General features: G+C 50.3%; 1 protein-coding gene across 1 annotated transcript in view; it reads right to left on the bottom strand.

Moving 5' to 3' along the window:
* The window catches only part of LOC115115214 (rho guanine nucleotide exchange factor 26-like), a 126,992-nt gene that overhangs the window by 59,377 nt on the left and 48,722 nt on the right, over positions 1–18,893 (bottom strand). The window contains 3 exon segments of the mRNA XM_065024213.1: positions 641–773; positions 1,270–1,422; positions 16,585–16,745. Coding sequence (XP_064880285.1) covers positions 641–773; positions 1,270–1,422; positions 16,585–16,745 — 447 coding nt within the window.

Raw genomic sequence — 18,893 nt, 5'->3', positions numbered from 1 at the left:
TGTCCAGTATATGAGCGTTAGATGTGTCCAGTATACGAGTGTTAAATGAGTGTCCCATATACGAGTGTCCAGTATACAAGTGTTAAATGAGTGTCCCATAGATGAGTGTCCAGTATACGAGTGTGTTAGATGTGAGTGCAGTGTATGACTGGCCAGTATATGAATGTCCAGTATATGAGTGTCCAGTATATGAGTGTCCAGTATATGAGTGTCCAGTGTATGAGTGTCCAGTATATGAGTGTCCAGTATATGAGTGTCCAGTATATGATTGTCCAGTATATGAGTGTCCAGTATATGAGTGTCCAGTGTATGATTGTCCAGTGTATGAGTGTCCAGTATATGAGTGTCCAGTATATGCGTGTCCAGTATTTGAGTGTCCAGTATATGAGTGTCCAGGATATGAGTGTCCAGTATATGAGTGTCCAGTGTATGAGTGTCCAGTATATGAGTGTCCAGTATATGAGTGTCCAGTATATGAGTGTCCAGGATATGAGTGTCTAGGATATGAATGTCCAGTATATGAGTGTCCAGTATATGAGTGTCCAGTATATGAGTGTTCAGTGTACGAGTGTCCAGTATATGAGTGTCCAGTATATGAGTGTCCAGTATATGAGTGTCCAGTATATGAGTGCTGTCTTACGTCCATCAGCAGAGGCAGGCGTGTGACTCTCTGCATCGGTAGGATCAGGAAGGAGATCATTGGGAGGTTCCTGCAGTCTGGGTGGCCCTCAATACGAGTCAACACCTCCTTAAACACTGGACTCTTACTACTTCTGCGACACACAGACAGAGAGACATAGAGAGAGACAGGAAGAGACAGACAGAGACATAGAGAGAGACAGGAAGACACAGACAGAGAGACATAGAGAGAGACAGGAAGAGACAGACAGAGAGACATAGAGAGAGACAGGAAGACACAGACAGAGAGACATAGAGAGAGACAGGAAGACACAGACAGAGAGACATAGAGAGAGACAGGAAGACACAGACAGAGAGACATAGAGAGAGACAGGAAGACACAGACAGAGAGACATAGAGAGAGACAGGAAGACACAGACAGAGAGACATAGAGAGAGACAGGAAGACACAGACAGAGAGACATAGAGAGAGACAGGAAGACACAGACAGAGAGACATAGAGAGAGACAGGAAGACACAGACAGAGAGACAGAGGTCAGTCAGTCACAGTTCAAAGTTGACTTGTGTGTGCACGCATGCATGCGTATACTGTATGTATGTATGTATGTATGATGTGTGTGTGTACACTCACACTAGCCTCTGTAGGGTCCTCTGCTGATAAACCTCATTGGAGCAGTAGGTGATGTAGGGGTCAAAGTTGGACTGGGCGTGTCTGAACACGACGTCACTGATGTCATCTATAACAATGTTCTGCTGATGTATATCCTCTAACTCTTTAAAGAACCTAATGAGGGAGAGAGAGGGGGAGAGGGAGAGAGAGAGAGAGAGAGAGAGAGACAGAGAGACAGAGAGAGAGAGAGAGAGAGAGAGAGAGAGAGAGAGAGAGAGAGACAGAGACAGAGAGAGGGAGAGAGAAAATGAGAGACAGATAGAGAGAGAGAGAGAGAGAGAGAGAGAGAGAGAGAGAGAGAGAGAGAGACAGACAGAGAGACAGAGAGAGAGACAGAGAGACAGAGAGAGAGAGAGAGAGAGAGAGAGAGAGAGAGAGAGAGAGAGAGAGAGAGAGACAGAGACAGAGAGAGGGAGAGAGAGAAATGAGAGACAGATAGAGAGAGAGAGAGAGAGAGAGAGAGAGAGAGAGAGAGAGAGAGAGACAGACAGACAGAGAGAGGGAGAGAGAGAAATGAAGACAGATGAGAGACAGATAGAGAGAGAGAGAGAGAGACAGAGAGAGAGAGAGAGAGAGAGAGAGAGAGAGAGAGAGAGAGAGAGAGAGAGAGAGAGAGAGACAGAGAGAGAGAGAGAGAGAGAGAGAGAGAGAGAGACAGACAGAGAGACAGAGACACTCTTGAAAGTTGTAATAGTAGAATGCATGGCAAAATGTATAGAATTGCACAAAAATTTGCTTCAAAACTGAAAAATGTTCTCTGGATGATCTGCCTGTTTTAGTCATCTCATACACTCTCACAAGCACAAACACACGCACAAACACACGCACAAACACACGCACACGCACAAACACAAACACACGCACAATAGCAGGAAGTGTCTCTGACACCTGTCCCAGCCTCACCATATCATCACAGGAGAGAAACTCCCGGACTGCCTAAATTAGCTCGGTGGAATCATTAGCAGGTAACACACAGGGCTTCCTCTACCTGTCAGCCTGGGGCAGATGGCCTCTAACAGCAGACCTGGTCTCCACGGTGATACACAGGAAACTGTCATACAGCCACAGGAAGTTGACCTCAACCAGTTAGCCCTTGTTTCAACTCATCTGCAGATCCACCTACAGTGACCTACCCCAGCCGCTGACACATTTCATACACACGATAGGCATCTGAAATAATTTCACTATTCAAATAATCCCATGACATTTTATCGGATATCCAGATCATCGAAATACATGCAAAAACAAATAACTTGGTTTAAACTTGGGTACAGCCTGCCCTGCAGACTGACAGGGGAGGGGGCCTGCCCTGCAGCCGGACAGGGGAGGGGGCCTGCCCTGCAGACGGACAGGGGAGGGGGCCTGCCCTGCAGCCGGACAGGGGAGGGGGCCTGCCCTGCAGACTGACAGGGGAGGGGGCCTGCCCTGCAGCCGGACAGGGGAGGGGGCCTGCCCTGCAGACTGACAGGGGAGGGGGCCTGCCCTGCAGACGGACAGGGGAGGGGGCCTGCCCTGCAGACTGACAGGGGAGGGGGCCTGCCCTGCAGACGGACAGGGGAGGGGGCCTGCCCTGCAGCCAGACAGGGGAGGGGGCCTGCCCTGCAGACGGACAGGGGAGGGCTGCGCTCCCCGTCCTCGTCTACAACAAGGCTAGTTCAGGCTGTGTTGCTGCGCTCTCCGTCCTCGTCTACAACAAGGCTAGTTCAGGCTGTGTTGCTGCGCTCCCCGTCCTCGTCTACAACAAGGCTAGTTCAGGCTGTGTTGCTACGCTCCCCGTCCTCCTCTACAACAAGGCTAGTTCAGGCTGTGTTGCTACGCTCCCCGTCCTCCTCTATAACAAGGCTAGTTCAGGCTGTGTTGCTACGCTCCCTGTCCTCGTCTACAACAAGGCTAGTTCAGGCTGTGTTGCTGCGCTCCCCGTCCTCGTCTACAACAAGGCTAGTTCAGGCTGTGTTGCTGCGCTCCTCGTCCTCGTCTACAACAAGGCTAGTTCAGGCTGTGTTGCTGCTCTCCCCGTCCTCGTCTACAACAAGGCTAGTTCAGGCTGTGTTGCTGCTCTCCCCGTCCTCGTCTACAACAAGGCTAGTTCAGGCTGTGTTGCTGCGCTCCCCGTCCTCGTCTACAACAAGGCTAGTTCAGGCTGTGTTGCTGCGCTCCCCGTCCTCGTCTACAACAAGGCTAGTTCAGGCTGTGTTGCTACGCTCCCCGTCCTCGTCTACAACAAGGCTAGTTCAGGCTGTGTTGCTGCGCTCCCCGTCCTCGTCTACAACAAGGCTAGTTCAGGCTGTGTTGCTACGCTCCCTGTCCTCGTCTACAACAAGGCTAGTTCAGGCTGTGTTGCTGCGCTCCCCGTCCTCGTCTACAACAAGGCTAGTTCAGGCTGTGTTGCTGCGCTCCCCGTCCTCGTCTACAACAACCCCATTCAGATGAAACAACGGTCTACCTGTTGTCTAGTCCTTCTCATTAAGGTAACGTCATTCTGTCATTTTAATTCCATTTTGCATTGATTACAAATATCCCAGTTCACCTGCTAGGCTGTGGAGCCTCTGACTGTAGTTCCACTTTGATTGGCCGACAACAACAAGCTCCACGCGTGTACGGTACGTCTTTTTATTGGGTCGCATGGAAGAAAAAATAATAATACAAAAAAAATACATTCAAAAGTTTGTTGATTTATTAAATTAAGAATTTCAAATGTCATGGTATGTTGTAATTGATAAAATAGGCCTATAATATACATTTCTTCAGAAAAAGTAGTCGACTAATCGAATACTAACGTCCGTTCAGATATTCGAATAAAGAATCATCTGAATAACCACACCCATCCCTATACGCCTCTCTAACACAGTATTCTGAGACCTGACTATTTCTAGCAAACATTGCTATGGTGGAAATGACGACGACCCTCATCAGGATAAAACCCAGGCACTATAACCCTTCCCTAAACCCAGGCATTATAACCCTTCCCTAAACCCAGGCACTATAACCCTTCCCTAAACCCAGGCATTATAACCCTTCCCTAAACCCAGGCACTATAACCCTTCCCTAAACCCAGGCACTATAACCCTTCCCTAAACCCAGGCACTATAACCCTTCCCTAAACCCAGGCACTATAACCCTTCCCTAAACCCAGGCACTATAACCCTTCCCTAAACCCAGGCACTATAACCCTTCCCTAAACCCAGGTACTATAACCCTTCCCTAAACCCAGGCACTATAACCCTTCCCTAAACCCAGGTACTATAACCCTTCCCTAAACACCAAACCCAGGCACTATAACCCTTCCCTAAACCCAGGTAAACTATAACCCTTCCCTAAACCCAGGCACTATAACCCTTCCCTAAACCCAGGCACTATAACCCTTCCCTAAACCCAGGTACTATAACCCTTCCCTAAACCCAGGCACTATAACCCTTCCCTAAACCCAGGCACTATAACCCTTCCCTAAACCCAGGCATTATAACCCTTCCCTAAAGCTGTCCTCTGCCCCACACTCTTCTCAATTTACATCAACAACACAGCTCAGGCAGTAGGAAGCTCTCTCATCCATTTATATGCAGATGATACATTCTTTTACTCAGCTGGCCCCTCCCCGGATTTTGTGTTAAACGCTCTACAACAATGCTTTCTTAGTGTCCAACAAGCTTTCTCTACCCTTGTTCTAAGCTTGTTCTGAATACCTCCAAAACAAATCATGTGATGTGGTTTGGTAAGAAGAATGCCCCTCCTCCCACAGGTGTGACTACTACCTCTGAGGGTTTAGAGCTTGAGGTAGTCAGCAGGTAAAGGTGCTCTCGTGCGACTAGATGTTTACCATTCAGGCCATTAGATTTTCCACCAATGCTGCTTATAGGACACATCATTGCACTCTATACTCCTCTGTAAACTGGCCATCTCTGTATACACGTCACAAGACCCACTGGTTGATGCTTATTTATAAAAGCCTGTTAGGCCTCACTCCCCCCTATCAGAGATATCTATTGCAGCCCTCATCCTCCACATACAACACCCGTTCTGCCAGTCACATTCTGTTAAAGGTTCCCAAAGCACACACATCCCTGGGTCGCTCCTCTTTCAGTTCACTGCAGCTAGCGACTGGAACGAGCTGCAACAAACACTCAAACTGGACAGTTTTATCTCAATCTCTTCATTCAAAGACTCAATCATGGACACTCTTACTGACAGTTGTGGCTGCTTTGCGTGACGTATTGTTGTCTCTACACTCTTGCCTTTTGTGCTGTTGTCTGTGCTCAATGTTTGTACCATGTTTTTAGCTGCTACCATGTTGTTGCCATGTTGAGTTGCTACCATGTTGTTGCCATGTTGTGTTACTACCATGCTGTTGTCATGTTGAGGTGCTACCATGTTGTTGCCATGTTGTGTCGCTACCATGCTGTAGTCATGTTGAGGTGCTACCATGCTGTTGTCATGTTGAGGTACTACCATGCTGTTGTCATGTTGAGGTGCTACCATGTTGTTGCCATGTTCTGTTGCTACCATGTTGTTGCCAAGTTGTGTTGCTACCATGTTGTTGCCATGTTGAGGTGCTACCATGCTGTTGTCATGTTGAGGTGCTACCATGTTGTTGCCATGTTCTGTTGCTACCATGTTGTTGCCAAGTTGTGTTGCTACCATGTTGTTGCCATGTTAAGGTGCTACCATGCTGTTGTCATGTTGAGGTGTTACCATGTTGTTGCCATGTTGTGTCGCTACCATGCTGTAGTCATGTTGAGGTGCTACCATGCTGTTGTCATGTTGAGGTGCTACCATGCTGTTGTCATGTTGAGGTGCTACCATGTTGTTGCCATGTTCTGTTGCTACCATGCTGTTGTCATGTTGAGGTGCTACCATGTTGTTGCCATGTTCTGTTGCTACCATGTTGTTGCCATGTTGTGTCGCTACCATGCTGTAGTCATGTTGAGGTGCTACCATGCTGTTGTCATGTTGAGGTGCTACCATGCTGTTGTCATGTTGTGTTGCTACCATGTTGTTGCCATGTTGTGTCACTACCATGTTGTTGCCAAGTTGAGTTGCTACCATGTTGTTGCCATGTTGTGTCACTACCATGTTGTTGCCAAGTTGAGTTGCTACCATGTTGTTGCCATGTTGTGTTGCTACCATGTTGTTGTCAAGTTGTGTTGCTACCATGTTGTTGTCAAGTTGTGTTGCTACCATGTTGTTGCCATGTTGAGATGCTACCATGTTGTTGCCATGTTGTTTTGCTACCATGTTGTTGTCAGGTTGTGTTGCTACCATGTTGTTGCCATGTTGAGGTGCTACCATGCTGTTGTCATGTTGAGGTGCTACCATGTTGTTGCCATGTTCTGTTGCTACCATGTTGTTGCCAAGTTGTGTTGCTACCATGTTGTTGCCATGTTGAGGTGCTACCATGCTGTTGTCATGTTGAGGTGTTACCATGTTGTTGTCATGTTGAGGTGCTACCATGTTGTTGCCATGTTCTGTTGCTACCATGCTGTTGTCATGTTGAGGTGCTACCATGTTGTTGCCATGTTCTGTTGCTACCATGTTGTTGCCATGTTGTGTCGCTACCATGCTGTAGTCATGTTGAGGTGTTACCATGCTGTTGTCATGTTGAGGTGCTACCATGCTGTTGTCATGTTGTGTTGCTACCATGTTGTTGCCATGTTGTGTCACTACCATGTTGTTGCCAAGTTGAGTTGCTACCATGTTGTTGCCATGTTGTGTCACTACCATGTTGTTGCCAAGTTGAGTTGCTACCATGTTGTTGCCATGTTGTGATGCTACCATGTTGTTGTCAAGTTGTGTCGCTACCATGTTGTTGTCAAGTTGTGTTGCTACCATGTTGTTGCCATGTTGAGATGCTACCATGTTGTTGCCATGTTGTTTTGCTACCATGTTGTTGTCAGGTTGTGTTGCTACCATGTTGTTGTCAAGTTGTGTTGCTACCATGTTGTTGCCATGTTGTTTTGCTACCATGTTGTTGTCAGGTTGTGTTGCTACCATGTTGTTGTCAAGTTGTGTTGCTACCATGTTGTTGCCATGTTGTGTTGCTACCATGTTGTTGTCAAGTTGTGTTGCTACCATGTTGTTGTCAAGTTGTGTTGCTACCATGTTGTTGCCATGTTGAGATGCTACCATGTTGTTGCCATGTTGTTTTGCTACCATGTTGTTGTCAGGTTGTGTTGCTACCATGTTGTTGTCAGGTTGTGTTGCTACCATGTTGTTGCCATGTTGAGATGCTACCATGTTGTTGCCATGTTGTTTTGCTACCATGTTGTTGTCAGGTTGTGTTGCTACTAGGGCTGGGCAATATGATGATATATATTGTGTGACGATAGAAGTTTTTCTATCGTTTCATATTATGTTTATTTCATTGTGTTGCAAATCACACTCTTTATGGCAACATTTTTAGTCAATTGGACAACGCTTTGCAACACAAACCAACGTGGAAGAGAGTGAACGTGACACGGAGCACGGCGACACGGAGCTCGTACCTAAAAGAGGGGCTACTTCGGTCGCATGGACGTGGTTAAGGTTTGAAGTCTGACACGGACCAGAAAACCGTCCTCTGCAAAACATGCCGCAGGCCGGTCCCGACAACAGGCTCAAACACCACTAACCTCTTACCACCTACACGGTCCTGACAACAGGCTCAAACACCACTAACCTCCTTTACCACCTAGTCTCCTGACAACAGGCTCAAACACCACTAACCTCCTTTACCACCTAGTCTCCTGACAACAGGCTCAAACACCACTAACCTCCTTTACCACCTAGTCTCCTGACAACAGGCTCAAACACCACTAACCTCCTTTACCACCTAGTCTCCTGACAACAGGCTCAAACACCACTAACCTCCTTTACCACCTAGTCTCCTGACAACAGGCTCAAACACCACTAACCTCCTTTACCACCTAGTCTCCTGACAACAGGCTCAAACACCACTAACCTCCTTTACCACCTAGTCTCCTGACAACAGGCTCAAACACCACTAACCTCCTTTACCACCTAGTCTCTTGACAACAGGCTCAAACACCACTAACCTCCTTTACCACCTAGTCTCCTGACAACAGGCTCAAACACCACTAACCTCCTTTACCACCTAGTCTCCTGACAACAGGCTCAAACACCACTAACCTCCTTTACCACCTAGTCTCCTGACAACAGGCTCAAACACCACTAACCTCCTTTACCACCTAGTCTCCTGACAACAGGCTCAAACACCACTAACCTCCTTTACCACCTACACAAGAATCATGTCAAACAGTATGGAGAGAGTCTACGGGTGAGACCCAACAGTACAGTCTAGTGCTCAAAACAAACCCCCGACTCAGACGATAACATCTGCAGTTACAACTTACATCTGTAAAGACATGGCCCCAATTTACACGGTCCAGAAACGGGGGTTTCGTGAGTTGGTGCTAACACTCGACCCAAGGTACCAAATGCAAATTGACATGTGTATTAATGCCAAAATAACATGCAAAACAGGCAAGCCCCCCTAAAATATATATATTTTAGGCCTATATTTATTTTGTTTGCAACTATAGTTGAAGTGTTTTCCATTGACCTTTTTAGGTTCTATACATTAACAGTTTATATTTTGTTACATGCTTAATTGAACATTTGCACAGGCTCTAAATAAGTAAATAATCAAATATGAGTAAACACTTTTTTAATTTGTTGAGTATAATTAAAACTGTAATAAGAAATAGGCCTTTACATAAACTATTTATTCATTGAATTTACAAACAAACGTGTATATCGTGATATGTATCGCTATCGGGGATCCCAAGTGGTGCAGCGGTCTAAGACACTGCATCCCAGTGCAAGAGGTGTCACTGCAGGACCTGGTTCGAATCCAGACTGCATCACATCCGGCCATGATTGGGAGTCCCATAGGGCCGAACACAATTGGCCCACTGTCGTCTGGGTTTGGCCGGGGTAGGCCGTCATTGTAAATAAGAATATATATAGGGAAATGAGATTTTGGCCATATCGCCCAGCCCTAGTTGCTACCATGCTGTGTTGTCATGTGTTGCTGCCTTGCTAGGTTGTTATCTTAGGTCTTTATTTTATGTAGTGTCTCTTGTCATAATGTGTGTTTTGTCCTATATTTTTATTTAATTTAATTCTAATCCCAGGCCCCCGTCCCTGCAGGAGGCCTTTTGGAAGGTCGTCATCGTAAATAAGAATTTGTTCTTAAATGACTTGCCTAGTTAAATAAAGGTTAAATAAATAATATAAAGCTGTCCCCTGCCCCTCCTAACGATGTCCCCTGCCCCTCCTAACGATGTCCCCTGCCCCTCCTAACGATGTCCCCTGCCCCTCCCCTAACGATGTCCCCTGCCCCTCCTAACGATGTCCCCTGCCCCTCCTAACGATGTCCCCTGCCCCTCCTAACGATGTCCCCTGCCCCTCCTAACGATGTCCCCTGCCCCTCCTAACGATGTCCCCTGCCCCTCCTAACGATGTCCCCTGCCCCTCCTAACGATGTCCCCTGCCCCTCCTAACGATGTCCCCTGCCCCTCCTAACGAGTCCCCTGTCCCCTGTCCCCTCCCCTCCTAACGATGTCCCCCCCTGCCCCTCCTAACGATGTCCCCTGCCCCTCCTACAGCCCCTGTCCCCTGCCCCTCCTAACGATGTCCCCTGCCCCTCCTAACGATGCCCCTGCCCCTCCTAACGATGCCCCCTCCCCTCCTAACGATGCCCCCCCTCCTACAGCTGTCCCCTGCCCCTCCTAACGATGCCCCCTGCCCCTCCTAACGATGCCCCCTGCCCCTCCTAACGATGCCCCCTGCCCCTCCTACAGCTGTCCCCTGCCCCTCCAAACGATGTCCCCTGCCCCTCCTACAGCTGTCCCCTGCCCCTCCTAACGATGTCCCCTGCCCCTCCTAACGATGTCCCCTGCCCCTCCTAACGATGTCCCCTGCCCCTCCTACGACTGTCCCCTGCCCCTCCTAACGATGTCCCCTGCCCCTCCTAACGATGTCCCCTGCCCCTCCTACAGCTGTCCCCTGCCCCTCCTAAAGATGTCCCCTGCCCCTCCTAACGATGCCCCGGCCCCTCCTACAGCTGTCCCCTGCCCCTCCTAAAGATGTCCCCTGCCCCTCCTAACGATGCCCCTGCCCCTCCTACAGCTGTCCCCTGCCCCTCCTAAAGATGCCCCCTGCCCCTCCTACAGCTGTCCCCTGCCCCTCCTAACGATGTCCCCTGCCCCTCCTAACGATGTCCCCTGCCCCTCCTAACGATGTCCCCTGCCCCTCCTAACGATGCCCCCTGCCCCTCCTAACGATCTCCCCTGCCCCTCCTAACGGTCTCCCCTGCCCCTCCTAACGATGTCCCCTGCCCCTCCTAACGATGCCCCTGCCCCTCCTACAGCTGTCCCCTGCCCCTCCTAAAGATGTCCCCTGCCCCTCCTAACGATGCCCCTGCCCCTCCTACAGCTGTCCCCTGCCCCTCCTAAAGATGCCCCCTGCCCCTCCTACAGCTGTCCCCTGCCCCTCCTAAAGATATCCCCTGCCCCTCCTAAAGATGTCCCCTGCCCCTCCTAACGATGTCCCCTGCCCCTCCTAACGATGCCCCCTGCCCCTCCTAAAGATGCCCCCTGCCCCTCCTAAAGATGCCCCCTGCCCCTCCTAAAGATGCCCCCTGCCCCTCCTACAGCTGTCCCCTGCCCCTCCTAAAGATGTCCCCTGCCCCTCCTAACGATGTCCCCTGCCCCTCCTAACGATGTCCCCTGCCCCTCCTAACGATGTCCCCTGCCCTCCTAACGATGTCCCCTGCCCCTCCTAACGATGTCCCCTGCCCCTCCTAAAGATGCCCCCTGCCCCTCCTAAAGATGCCCCCTGCCCCTCCTAAAGATGCTCCCTGCCCCTCCTACAGCTGTCCCCTGCCCCTCCCTAAGATGTCCCCTGCCCCTCCTAAAGATGTCCCCTGCCCCTCCTAAAGATGTCCCCTGCCCCTCCTAAAGATGTCCCCTGCCCCTCCTAAAGATGTCCCCTGCCCCTCCTAAAGATGTCCCCTGCCCCTCCTAAAGATGTCCCCTGCCCCTCCTAAAGATGTCCCCTGCCCCTCCTAAAGCTGTCCCCTGCCCCTCCTAAAGATGTCCCCTGCCCCTCCTAAAGATGTCCCCTGCCCCTCCTAAAGATGTCCCCCGTCATTCCTAAAGATGTCCCCCGCCCCTCCTAAAGCTGCCCCCTGCCACTCCTACAGCTGTCCCCTGCCCCTCCTAAAGATATCCCCTGCCCCTCCTAAAGATGTCCCCTGCCCCTCCTAAAGCTGTCCCCTGCCCCTCCTAAAGATGTCCCCTGCCCCTCCTAAAGATGTCCCCTGCCCCTCCTAAAGATGTCCCCGTCATTCCTAAAGATGTCCCCTGCCCTCCTAAAGCTGTCCCCTGCCCCTCCTAAAGATGCCCCCTGCCCCTCCTACAGCTGTCCCCTGCCCCTCCTAAAGATATCCCCTGCCCCTCCTAAAGATGTCCCCTGCCCCTCCTAAAGCTGTCCCCTGCCCCTCCTAAAGATATCCCCTGCCCCTCCTAAAGATGTCCCCTGCCCCTCCTAAAGATGTCCCCTGCCCCTCCTAACGATGTCCCCTGCCCCTCCTAACGATGCCCCCTGCCCCTCCTAAAGATGCCCCCTGCCCCTCCTACTATTGTAAAGTGGCTGCTCCACTGGATGTCATAAGGTGAATGCACCAATTTGTAAGTCGCTCTGGATAAGAGCGTCTGCTAAATGACTTAAATGTAAATGTAAATGTAAAGATGTCCCCCGTCATTCCTAAAGATGTCCCCTGACCTCTGGCCTGCCAGGACACACCAGTTACCAGGTTCAGATCACACACAATGTACTGGAGGACACTGCTGCAGGGGACGGTCTGACTGACCCAGATAAACACCAATCAGAGAGGACACTGCTGCAGGGGACGGTCTGACTGACCCAGATAAACACCAATCAGAGAGGACACTGCTGCAGGGGACGGTCTGACTGACCCATAAACACCAATCAGATAAACACCAATAAACACCAATCAGAGAGGACACTGCTGCAGGGGACGGTCTGACTGACCCAGATAAACACCAATCAGAGAGGACACTGCTGCAGGGGACGGTCTGACTGACCCAGATAAACACCAATCAGAGAGGACACTGCTGCAGGGGACGGTCTGACTGACCCAGATAAACACCAATCAGAGAGGAGACTGTGCTGCAGGGGACGGTCTGACTGACCCAGATAAACACCAATCAGAGAGGAGACTGTGCTGCAGGGGACGGTCTGATTGACCTAGATAAACACCAATCAGAGAGGAGACTGTGCTGCAGGGGACGGTCTGATTGACCTAGATAAACACCAGTCAGAGAGAACACTGTGGTGAAGAACAGGGGGAAGGGGTGATGAGGGAAGAGGAAGGAGAGGAGAGGGTGGAGGACAAGGTTTCCACTGGAGCCAGAGAGAGAGAGAGAGCCCAGAACAGAGAAGAGCTAATGGTTAGAGGTCAATTTGTTTTGTTTTGTTTGTTTGAGTGCATGGAGAAGAGACATTAATTCTGTTGAACCAGAGAGAGAAGACTGGTGGATCGAGGCAGGTTTAAACATCCTGTTCAACCAGAGAGAAGACTGGTGGATAGAGGCAGGTTTAAACATCCTGTTCAACCAGAGAGAAGACTGGTAGATAGAGGCAGGTTTAAACATCCTGTCCAACCAGAGAGAGAAGACTGGTGGATCGAGGCAGGTTTAAACATCCTGTTCAACCAGAGAGAAGACTGGTGGATAGAGGCAGGTTTAAACATCCTGTTCAACCAGAGAGAGAAGACTGGTGGATCGAGGCAGGTTTAAACATCCTGTCCAACCAGAGAGAAGACTGGTGGATAGAGGCAGGTTTAAACATCCTGTCCAACCAGAGAGAAGACTGGTGGATCGAGGCAGGTTTAAACATCCTGTTCAACCAGAGAGAAGACTGGTGGATCGAGGCAGGTTTAAACATCCTGTTCAACCAGAGAGAAGACTGGTAGATAGAGGCAGGTTTAAACATCCTGTTCAACCAGAGAGAGAAGACTGGTGGATCGAGGCAGGTTTAAACATCCTCTTCAACCAGAGAGAAGACTGGTGGATTACTTGTGTTTCTCTCAGTCACCTTCCTCTAGACCAGGGGTGTCAAACTCATTCCATGAAGGGCCTAGTGTCTGCTAGTTTTTCCTTTCAATTAAGACCTAGACCACCAGGTGAGGGAGTTCCTTACCAATTAGTGACATTAATTAATCAAGTCCAATGGAGGAGTGAAAACCTGCAGGCACTCGGTCCTGCATAGAATGAGTTTGACACCTGTGCTCTAGATCCTTCAAACGCAACTCTGGACCACCAGGCCAGTTCCACTGCATTATTTCATTGTTCCCCTCTAACCAGGGACTGATTTACACCTGGGACACCAGGTTCCCCTCTAATCAGGGACTGATTTACACCTGGGACACCAGGTTCCCCTCTAATCAGGGACTGATTTACACCTGGGACACCAGGTTCCCCTCTAATCAGGGACTGATTTAGACCTGGGACACCAGGTTTCCCTCTAATCAGGGACTGATTTAGACCTGGGACACCAGGTTTCCCTCTAATCAGGGACTGATTTACACCTGGGACACCAGGTTTCCCTCTAATCAGGGACTGATTTAGACCTGGGACACCAGGTTCCCCTCTAATCAGGGACTGATTTAGACCTGGGACACCAGGTTCCCCTCTAATCAGGGACTGATTTAGACCTGGGACACCTGGTTCCCCTCTAATCAGGGACTGATTTAGACCTGGGATACCAGGTGGGTGCAATTATCAGGTAGAACAGAGAAGCAGCAGGCTCTGGACCTCGTAGGGTAAGAGGTGAATACCCATGTTCCAGACACTCAACACACCTGACACGTGAGATCTGCACGTGATGATGATGAAGTCCATCTCCTCTCCCACATTACCCAACCTGCCCTTCTCTCTCCGTGTCTTTAGATAATCATCTGACACCCAGGGCTATGCAGTTTTAATAAAGGTTCTGTACTGATGTCCTCCAAATACTAATGTGGGGGGGTTACCTGTAGGGTGGGGTTACCTGTCGGGGTTACCTGTTGGGGTTACCTGTAGGGTGGGGGGTTACCTGTCGTATGGGGGAGGGTTACCTGTCGTATGGGGGGGTTATCTGTCGGGTGGGGAGGAGTTACCTGTCAGGTGGGGTTACCTGTCGGGTGGGGGGTTACCTGTCAGGTGGGGTTACCTGTCGGGTGGGGGGTTACCTGTCAGGTGGGGTTACCTGTCGGGTGGGGGAGGGGTTACCTGTCGTATGGGGGAGGGTTACCTGTCATATGGGGGGTTACCTGTCGGGTGGGGGAGGAGTTATCTGTCAGGTGGGGTTACCTGTAGGGTGGGTGGGGTTACTTGTCGGGTGGGGGGTTACCTGTCAGGTGGGGTTACCTGTAGGGTGGGGGGTTACCTGTCGTATGGGGGGAGGGTTACCTGTCGTATGGGGGGGTTATCTGTCGGGTGGGGGTTACCTGTCAGGTGGGGTTACCTGTCGGGTGGGGGAGGGGTTACCTGTCGTATGGGGAGGGTTACCTGTCATATGGGGGTTACCTGTCGGGTGGGGGAGGAGTTATCTGTCAGGTGGGGTTACCTGTAGGGTGGGGGGTTACTTGTCGGGTGGGGGGTTACCTGTCAGGTGGGGTTACCTGTCGGGTGGGGGAGGGGTTACCTGTCGGGTGGAGGGGTTACCTGTCGTATGGGGGGGCGGGGGTTACCTGTGTCACACACAAGTTCGGACCTCAGGAATGAGAGGGGGATGGGAAGATCACACACACACACAGAAACAGACATGCGCACACACAAGGAAACAGACACACACACACCCACACAGAAACAGACATGCACATGAGCTAACCCAGGAGACTGTCACAGACATGAACACACTGTTCCAGAGAAACAGAGGGTTGTGTGTGTTTATGAGAGAGCACTCAGCCACAGCTCTCTCTCACACACACACACACACACACACACAGAGGTCACACACAGGTCTCTCACACACACACAGGTCTCTCACACACACACAGGTCTCTCACACACACACAGGTCTCTCTCACACACACACACACAGGTCACACACAGGTCTCTCACACACACACAGGTCTCTCACACACACACACACACACACACACACACACACACACACACACACAGGTCTCTCACACACACACAGGTCTCTCACACACACACAGGTCTCTCACACACACACACAGGTCTCTTACACACACACAGGTCTCTCACACACAGGTTTGGGTTGTGGTGTATTAAGCCGGCCATGACGACAGGAAGAGGATCCAGGGGTCAGGGAAGGTTGTGGAACACACACAGTCCACACTTCTCTGTTTGGGCCTTAGGCTGACTACACTACATGATGAACAAAGAGCTGATCCATACAGTGTGTTGTCCCAGGCTAGACGGACCACTTCCTGTCAATGTCCAAGGAAATGGATTGCTGATACGGTACACTGGTCTGTCTGTGTGTCTGTCTGTCTGTGTGTCTGTCTGTCTGTCTGTCTGTCTGTCTGTCTGTCTGTCTGTCTGTCTGTCTGTCTGTCTGTCTGTCTGTCTGTCTGTCTGTCTGTGTCTGTGTGTGTCTGTCTGTCTGTCTGTCTGTGTGTCTGTGTGTCTGTCTGTGTGTCTGTCTGTGTGTGTGTGTATGTGTGTGTGTGTGTGTGTGTCTGTGTGTTCTCCAGTGAGGACCATTGAACACAACCGTGTTCAGCTCTAATGACAAACTTGCATCACCTCTAGTCCAGCCACACCGATGTTCTCTACAGACAACTCACAATTGTATGCACACACAGACGCTCATAGATCATTGGGTGAAATCTAGTCAGGGAGGGCCAATGTTGACTCTCTCTGTTCAAACACACACACAGCCTTTATAAAGGGCCTGCCTCTGAACTCTCTCTCTGTTCAAACACACACAGCCCTGCCTCTGTTTTCAAGCCCACAGACTACATAATGTTTGTGCTCATAAAGGAACAGGGACTATGATACAGTGTGAAGTTTGTGTTCTGTTTGTAGTTTAGCTGCAGTTTCTCTCTCTCTTTCATTAGCTATGTGTCTGTCTGGAACATCAATTACAATACCTACAATCCCCCCTTTCTCTAGCTAAGGCAAGCGTACACACACACACACACACACACACACACACACACACACACACACACACACACACACACACACACACACACACACACACACACAGACACACAGACACACAGACACACACAGGACCTACTTCTTGCTGGCCTCACACACGTCTGTGATGTTGGAGAAGAGGTGGTGGTGCTCGGTCTTGGTCATGGTGTCACTGAGCTCTGCTGAGTTCTGAAACATCCGGATCAGAACCTCCAGACTGTGGAGGTAGGAGTGTTCTGACGATATCAACTCAAATATGGCCTGACAGAGAGAACGAGAGAGAGAGAGAGAGAGAGAGAGAGAGAGAGAGAGAGAGAGAGACAGAACGAGAGAGTGAGAGAGAGAGACAGAACGAGAGAACGAGAGAGTGAGAGAGAGAGACAGAACGAGAGAACGATAGAGAGAGACAGACAGACAGAAGGATAGAGAGAGAGAGAACGAGAGAGAGAGAACAAGAGAACGATAGAGAGAGAGAGAGAGAACGAGAGAACGATAGAGAGAGAGAGAACGAGAGAACGATAGAGAGAGAGAGAGAACGAGAGAACGATAGAGAGAGAGAGAGAACGAGAGAACGATAGAGAGAGAGAGAGAACGAGAGAACGATAGAGAGAACGAGAGAACGATAGAGAGAGAGAGAGAACGAGAGAACGATAGAGAGAGAGAGAGAACGAGAGAACGATAGAGAGAGAGAGACAGACAGACAGAAGGATAGAGAGAGAGAGAGAACGAGAGAGAGAGAGAATGATAGAGAGAGAGAGAGAGAACGATAGAGAGAGAGAACGAGAGAACGATAGAGAGAGAGAGAGACAGACAGAAGGATAGAGAGAGAGAGAGAACGAGAGAGAGAGAACGAGAGAACGATAGAGAGAGACAGACAGACAGAAGGATAGAGAGAGAGAGAGAACGCGCGAGAGAGAACGAGAGAACGATAGAGAGAGAGAGAGAGAACGAGAGAACGATAGAGAGAGAGAGAGAGAACGAGAGAGAGAGAGAGACGGACAGAACGAGAGAACGATAGAGAGACAGAACGGGAGAACGATAGAGAGAGAGAACGAGAGAACGATAGAGAGCGAGAACGATAGAGAGCGAGAACGATAGAGAGAGAGAGAGAGAGAGAGAGAGAGTACGAAAGAATGAGAGAGAGAGAACGAGAGAACGAGAGAGAGAGAGAGAGAACGAAAGAACGAGAGAGAGAGAGCGAAAGAATGAGAGAGAGAGAGAGAGAACGAGAGAGAGAGAGAGAGAGAGAGAACGAGAGAACGAGAGAGACAGAGAGAACGAGAGAGAGAGAGAGAGAGAGAGAGAGAGAGAATGAAAGAACGAGAGAGAGAATGAGAGAACGAGAGAGAGAACAAGAGAGAGAGAGAGAGTAATTACAGGGTGCTAACTGGTGAGGGCTCAAAAATTACTTTTTTTTGCATAGAAGCAAGTGAAAAATCTATGTAAACTGCCAGAAAATGTGGCTATTTTCAACTGGTATTATGATCAACATTGTGATAACAGGCCTAATGTCAGGATATCAAGTAGTATCGTGACAGCACTGTGTTTTCCCTGCCACTGGGCTCCCTTTCTCCTCTATGGCAGTGGTACTCAGAGGCTGAATGACAGAGAAGCCGAGTCCCATCTGGAGAGAATAAACATACCTATCCACTCCAATATCTAAACACATGTAACAACAGAAACCTCATCCCTGTCTGCTCACCTCATCCCTGTCTACACGCCAGCTCCTCATCCCTGTCTACATCCCAGCTCCTCATCCCTGTCTACACCCCAGCTCCTCATCCCTGTCTACACCCCAGCTCCTCATCCCTGTCTACACCCCAGCTCCTCATCCCCGTCTGCTCACCTCATCCCTGTCTACTCACCCCAGCTCCTCATCCCCGTCTGCTCACCTCATCATGGTCTACACCCCAGCTCCTCATCCCTGTCTACACCCCAGCTCCTCATCCCTGTCTGCTCACCCCAGCTCCTCATCCCAGTCTGCTCACCTCATCCCTGTCTTCACCCCAGCTCCTCATTCCTGTCTGCTCACCCCAGCTCCTCATCCCAGTCTGCTCACCTCATCCCTGTCTACACCCCAGCTCCTCATCCCTGTCTACTCACCTCATCCCTGTCTACACCCCAGCTCCTCATCCCGGTCTACATCCCAGCTCCTCATCCCTGTCTGCTCACCCCAGCTCCTCATCCCAGTCTGCTCACCTCATCCCTGTCTACACCCCAGCTCCTCATCCCTGTCTACTCACCTCATCCCTGTCTACACCCCAGCTCCTCATCCCTGTCTGCTCACCCCAGCTCCTCATCCCAGTCTGCTCACCTCATCCCTGTCTACACCCCAGCTCCTCATCCCTGTCTACTCACCTCATCCCTGTCTACACCCCAGCTCCTCATCCCGGTCTACATCCCAGCTCC

Source organism: Oncorhynchus nerka, linkage group LG11 (assembly GCF_034236695.1).
Source record: "Oncorhynchus nerka isolate Pitt River linkage group LG11, Oner_Uvic_2.0, whole genome shotgun sequence".
NCBI classification, from domain to species: Eukaryota; Metazoa; Chordata; class Actinopteri; order Salmoniformes; family Salmonidae; genus Oncorhynchus; species Oncorhynchus nerka.
Note: the sequence above shows the minus strand (reverse complement) of the source record. Positions and strands in the feature narration are given on the sequence as shown.